This window comes from Suricata suricatta, chromosome 17 (genome assembly GCF_006229205.1).
Source record: "Suricata suricatta isolate VVHF042 chromosome 17, meerkat_22Aug2017_6uvM2_HiC, whole genome shotgun sequence".
Taxonomy (NCBI): domain Eukaryota; kingdom Metazoa; phylum Chordata; class Mammalia; order Carnivora; family Herpestidae; genus Suricata; species Suricata suricatta.
In genome coordinates, this window is record NC_043716.1 from 27235987 (window position 1) to 27242219 (window position 6233).

The 6233-nt window shown below is 55.7% G+C and overlaps 1 protein-coding gene across 1 annotated transcript in view; it reads left to right on the forward strand.

The window, feature by feature from the left end:
- Window positions 1-3: 3 nt before the first annotated feature.
- Window positions 4-6233, forward strand: part of CUEDC1 (CUE domain containing 1) — a gene marked incomplete at its 5' end in the record, with an annotated part of 19456 nt that continues 13226 nt past the window's right edge. Inside the window, 2 exons of the mRNA XM_029927004.1 lie at window positions 4-282; window positions 4011-4138. Of these exons, the coding sequence (XP_029782864.1) occupies window positions 4-282; window positions 4011-4138 (407 nt within the window). The remainder of the gene's footprint in view (window positions 283-4010; window positions 4139-6233) is intronic.

Consider the following 6233-nt stretch of genomic DNA (forward strand, 5'->3'; position numbering starts at 1 on the left):
GGGGCGCGCGGGGCCGGGGCCGGGAGCGGCGCGCCCGCGTCGCAGGAGCTCAACAACAGCCGGCCCGCCCGCCAGGTGCGCCGCCTCGAGTTCAACCAGGCCATGGACGACTTCAAGACCATGTTCCCCAACATGGATTACGACATCATCGAGTGCGTGCTGCGCGCCAACAGCGGCGCCGTGGACGCCACCATCGACCAGCTGCTGCAGATGAACCTGGAGGGCGGTGGCGGCGGCGTCTATGAGGACAGCTCCGACTCGGAGGACAGCATCCCCCCGGAGGTAGGGGTGCGCCCCGATCATTCACCCGGAGCTCCAGCGCTGTTTGAACCTCACAGAGGACTTGGGTTGTTTCCCCCACCCGAGTTCTAACTTGCGAGTAGCCAGTTTCTCCTAGGAACATCATACCCAAGTCAGTCAGTGGCCTTTTATGGGCAGAAATAATGCAATCATTCAACAAACATTGATCACCTACTCAGTGGTGTGCCATGCACTGTACTGGACCCCACTCAGGGGTCATCAGAATCGAAGAGCTTGTTAAAAATGCAGACACTCGGGCCCTACCCCAACATACTGAAACGCAATTCCAGGCTGGGGCCCTCTAGCCTGTATTTTTCTAGAAGGGCTCCCTTTGAACCTCTGGGTGTCCACCTTGGCCAAATCAGACCAAGTTACTGATGGCGCAGAGCTCACAAGAGTCAGGAAATGACAGCCTCCTTAGGGAGGTCGCTGGGGGAGGAGGGCCCCCCCCTGCTGCATCAGGGCCCACCCCACACACCCAAGAGTCTAGTAAACGTTTGGCCACTCGCTCCGTCTCTGCAGGGCCTACAGTGCTGGGTAAGGGGTACACAGAGTCTTTCTGTGATAGGGTCACTGCCTGCAGGACATGTGGCCATGGGCAAGACTGAGCAGGTGGTATTTAACTCTGTTCCTCATGGGGTCCCGGCCTATGCCAGGCACCATCCTACCTGTCTTAGATGTAGGATGTCCTTCCGGCCCTCACATGCCTTGTGAGGTGGCATTACTATTACCGTCATTCACAGAGAAAACCTAGACCCAGACGTGGCTCCAGATGCGATCTCAGCACAGCCCTGCCACATCCACTCTCCAGCCGAGTCCTCCTGCAGGGAGCCCCCCACCTGCCATGCCTCCCTTAGTGGGTGCTGCCTGGGATTTCACTCTCCAGGTCGGGGAGAAACTGTGGCCGATGGCATCTGGCTCGCCCCTGTGTCACCCGCAGCACCCAGCACAGTCCTGGCACATAGCAGTCCCCCAAGAAGCGTTTGTTGAGTGAATCAGTGTTGCTGCTATCTCTGCACAGCATTCTTTAGTCTCTTTCCTGGGGAGACCACTCCTTTGATCTGCCTGGATTAGGCAGTGGAAGGAGGCTTAGAAAACCCAGATCATCTTTGTGGAAAGGTGGGAAGAGTGTATGTGTGAGTGTGTGTGTGTTTGCAAATACATCCCTTAAGTATGAGCCGGAAGGAAAGTATTCTGCTACTCTGACCCCTTCTACGGTTCCCTTTATCCCGCAGTCTGGCAGGTGGGGGAGAATAATCTTTGCTCCTTTGTTCAGGGCACCCATTGGCCTGTGACCCTCCGTGGGGCTCCACTGTCCCCTAGTTAGGCCTGCACTGTTCATGCTTCTGTTTTTCTAAGACCCTTGGTCTCCAAACTGAGCCCCTTCTCAGCACCCCGCCTTGGCCGTGTCCCCAAACCCCCATCTTTGGAGCTCTGCCTGGCCCATCGGCAGGCAGTTCCTGAGCCAGCGGAAAGTGTTTCAGAAAATTTATGAGCAGCAGCTGGAATGACAATAACGGCTGACTGGAAAAAGCCCCCTCGCTGGGGGCTGATGGATGGGGGGCTGCCCGAGGGGTATCCTTGCCACCGAGAAATATCTCCTGTCAGATAAATGGCCCAGACCCTAGCCCCCAGAGCACCTGGCAGGCATCCATCACACACACCGAGTTAAGCCAAGAGGCCAGAGAACCGAAAACTTCAGCACCTTTAGAGCCAGAAGAACAACCTCATTGTGGTTGGTGGGGTTGCAGGGAGAGAGACAGAGGGAGGCCAGAAACACGGCTGGGGTTACTCTCCCTGGAGACTCCGGCTCGGCCTTTCTGGAGCGTGCCTGGCCCGCTGCCCGCCTCCTTGGCGTTTCCTCATCCTGCTCCAGGAGCCTCTGATGAACGTCTGGTTCTTGCAGCCCCAGGAGGCTGTGTGGAGGCGCAGGAGCGGCTGCCGGGGGAGGGGGCTCCTGGTGTGGCCCCCCGAGGCCCGATCTCCCGGAGTCTGGAGGCGGGCTGCTGCAGGCCACAGCCTAGGAAACTCCGGGCAGCTTCCTTCTGGGAACAGTTCCTTCTTGCTCTCCCTTCCTCCCCCATCTCCTTCATGCCAGCCTCAGTGGGACCAGGCTGGCCACTGAGGGAGAAGTTGGCCTCAGGCCTGGGTCTGGAACCCCGGCCCTCAGAGCAGTGGGGTCTGAAGACCAGGGGGCACGGGCTGGGGCTCAGGAGCCACCCGTTCTCGGGGTGCGCCTGGTAGTTGACTGAGCCACTGTCCTGTGCCAGATGCCAGGGGCTCCTCGTGCACCGGACTGGGGCTTGCAGCATTCTCTCTCTTTTTGCTTCTTGTGGAAATGTGGGATAAGCAGAGCAGTGGCCCAAAAGCAGCCACATTCTTTTTTCCCTGCAGACATATCTGTTTAAATACTTTCCGCCTCAAAGGAAAGAATGTTAGTGCATTCCAGGGCAGGAGGCCTCCTTGGGTCGGGCTGGCTATGTGTGCATGAAGTGTGGCAGTGCCTGTGTGAGCATGGATGCACTCAGGTGTGTGCTCACCCACCTGCCAGGGTGTCCCTGTGAGACCCCAGGTGCCTCGACATAGATGGGCTCAGGGCAGAGGGGGGCCAGTGCAGTCTGGCCCCGCCCGGATTGTGGAAACAGCTTGGTGTGGCCTCTGCAGACTTGGGGCCTCGGGCTCATGGGCAGTCTCTGAGCCCTTTGCATGTTCTTTGGTCTTGGAGGAGATGGGAACAGAAGTGGGGAGCAAGGCTGTAGGTTAGCTGGGGTTTGTTTGACCTGGGATCTCCTGGTTGTTGGTCACCTTGTGCCCCAGATGCCCTGTAGGTCTCTGGGGAAGGATCCAGGGCAGTGTACGGAGCAGGGACTCTGGGTCTTGCCCAGCTCTTCGCTTCTCTCTGCCCCTTTTCTGGCTTCTGGATGGAGAGAGGAGTCCAGGAGGGAGAGGTGTTCTGGGTACTCCCCTTGCCACCGTCCACCCTGAGAATCCAGCCAGAGTGGGCAGGGGCTGTGCCTGAAAGACAGATCTTTGCTGTGGAGACCATGTCCAAATTGAAAACTCAGTTCTAAAAATAGCACACGCCTTTGTCATGTCACTTAGCCTGGGTCTCAACTTCCTTATCTGTAAAATGGGAGTAATGATCCTTATCCTATCTTGCCAGGTTGTTTGAGGTTAAGCTAATTGAGGTGGAGGTACTTTGAGAGAGCATGAATGACTTCAAGTTATTTATCAGAAGTAACTCATGTAGCGAAGAGCACATGAATCATGTGGCTCAGTGTAGTTTCCCCAGCACCCGGGTCAAGAAACATCATCGGAGCCTGGAAACCCCCTGGGTCCCTTCGCAGCCTTCTGCACCTCAAACAGAGGTCGTAGTGCCCCGACTTCTATCACTGTGATTTGTTTTGCCTGTTATGAAAACCTTGCTTGGATGGGTAATGCTGCTCTGAACATTCTTTCGGGGACGTGTGCTTTCATGCCCATTGAGTATGTTGGAATTGTAGGGTCAGAGGCAGCCATGCATTCAGCTTTACAGAAGAGCAAACAGTTTAGCAGAATGGTGGCCATATCCATTTATACCCCTGCCAGCCACACAGCGTGCCTTTACTCTGCATCCTTGCCCACACTTGTGATTCTGTCTGAATGTTATTTAAATTCAGGGAAGGATTGTTAACGTGTTTTTCTTCTTCTTCTTATTGTGTCTGATCTAGATCTTGGAGAGGACTTTGGAACCCGATAGCTCTGATGAAGAGCCCCCGCCGGTGTATTCGCCCCCCGCCTACCACATGCACATGTTCGACAGGCCTTACCCACTGGCTCCTCCCACCCCACCTCCCCGGTGAGAATCCACCTCCTCCCAGGGCAGGGGGGCTGGGGCTCAGGGGTTGGGCTGGAGACAGAAACACAGTGGGGAAACTTGGCCGGACCCCCTCACCATCAACAGCCTTCTACTGCAACAAGAGACATTTTAGCTAGATGCCAAGGAGAACTTTCACGCCATAAGACTGAAAGGGCAAATATTCACAAAATTCCTACTCTAGGCTTGGTGCTGTGCTGAACGTGATTTGCTTTCTGGGATCTTACAGTCAAGACCGCTGCAAGTGGGAGAAACAAACACAGGGGACATGTACTGACACTTACCCTCCTGAGCCGTCAGCAAACGTTACTAACTGACCACTGTGCTCTTTCCTGCTCAGTTGAGACAAATTTCAGAATCCTCTTCAACACAGCACTCCCTGAGTCTTCAGTGATTGACGGAATGGAGATGTATTCCAGATCTGTTATCTGTTATCTGTCCCTGGCCTAGGCATGTTGTGGGACAATGGGAGCAAGTTGTCTTTTTCTGGGATAGTTTGATCACTGGGGGCTGAAGAATAGACTCCTGGGCCCTCGGAGACTTCTGGCAGGTGAGGGACTCTAATTTGGAAGTTGAGCGCGAAGCTGGTTGCTGGTAGGGTTCCGCGGTCTCTCAGGTGCTGTGCGTGGGTCTGCAGCCAGACTGCTGGATGGGGCCCACGTGCCTCTTTGTCCTAGAGCTGCGTTTCCTTAGAATGGCTCCGGGCCGGGGTGCTGAGGAGCGGGGACACAGGATGGGACAGGGGGCTTTTCCAGCGGATCTTTCCTTCTGGAGATCTCGGGGGCCTGAGGCGGCAGTAGTGAACTCTGTTGTACCCGTGTGCAAGGTAACAGCAGCTGCCGTTTCCTAAGTGTTGGAAACCGGCGAGGCTTTGTCCATCGCTGCTTGGGAGGTGGGCCCTGGTGCTTCATTTTACAGATGAGGAAACAAAGCCTGTTGGAGGTATCGTAACTTACCCAGGACTACACAGCTGGGTAATGAACCCAGGTCATTCTGATTCCAAAACCCATGTCCTCACTGCTGTGTCTGTTCCTCCCTTACTGAGAAAATTCTCTGCGATCACAGCTCAGGGGCGCAGATGTAGGCCTAGAAGGTTACGGGGCGGAGCGGACAATATTGTGAGTCAGCGACAGGAGCGGAGTGGGGGTCCTTCCTTTATTGCAGGGGGGACTGGGAGGCTGCAATGTGTGCATGTGGCGGTGGGGGAGGCAGGGAGAAAGTGAGTTGGTCTGGGTGAGACCTTGGCAGGACTTGCAGCACCGGTCACGGAGCCCAGGGCTAAATAGTTTTCCTTTGACTCTTCTTCTTCTTCTTCTTATTTTTTAATATTCCAAGATGCTTTTGCAAACAGTTCAGTTTCTGTCAGGCAAAGTGGTTCTGCCTCTTTTTCACAAGCAAACATTGAGGCCGTAAGAATCCCAGCGTGGACCCAGGGGCACCCCGGCCATATCCTTCCTCTCCCTTAGCAGGTGTTCAGCTGCTGCGGGTGCAGCAGGGCCGTGGGCACAGCAGGGCAGGGGCGGGAGGGGTGCAGCTCAGGGATGGGAGCCGCTGCTGGGGGCAGGACGACCTCGGCACTAGACCAGGGCTCCAGAGGCCTGAGATTCAGGGTCCTGACCTGGAAATGAAGGCTTCGCTCTGTCTGGAGAGGATATAGAAAAGGGAGCTTGAGTTGTGGAGTCAGAAGAAAGGAATGTGCTCTCCTACCCCCGACTTTCAGCTGCCCAACTTCTGATACTTTAGGTGCTTCTGCTGTGTGGGCTTTGGCTCACTGCTTAACCTCTCTGAGCTTCGCTCCCTCACACGTGAAGTGGGACTACTAACCCCGGCCCCGGCACTGCTGTGAGGACTGAACGAGATACCATGTGAAGATCACTTAGCACAGCCCCGGGCATGGATCAGACCTACTATCTGTGGTTTCCTGCTCCTTGCCATCCCGGGCCACACGGCTGGACTCTGAGCTCTGATATGGAACACTAAGACCACTGCTGATTCTCTCGGGCTGGTGTCCCGAGGAAGCAGGGCCATGCTCTGATCATGTGCCCCTTTGTCCCAGGATGGCCAGATCCACCCCTAG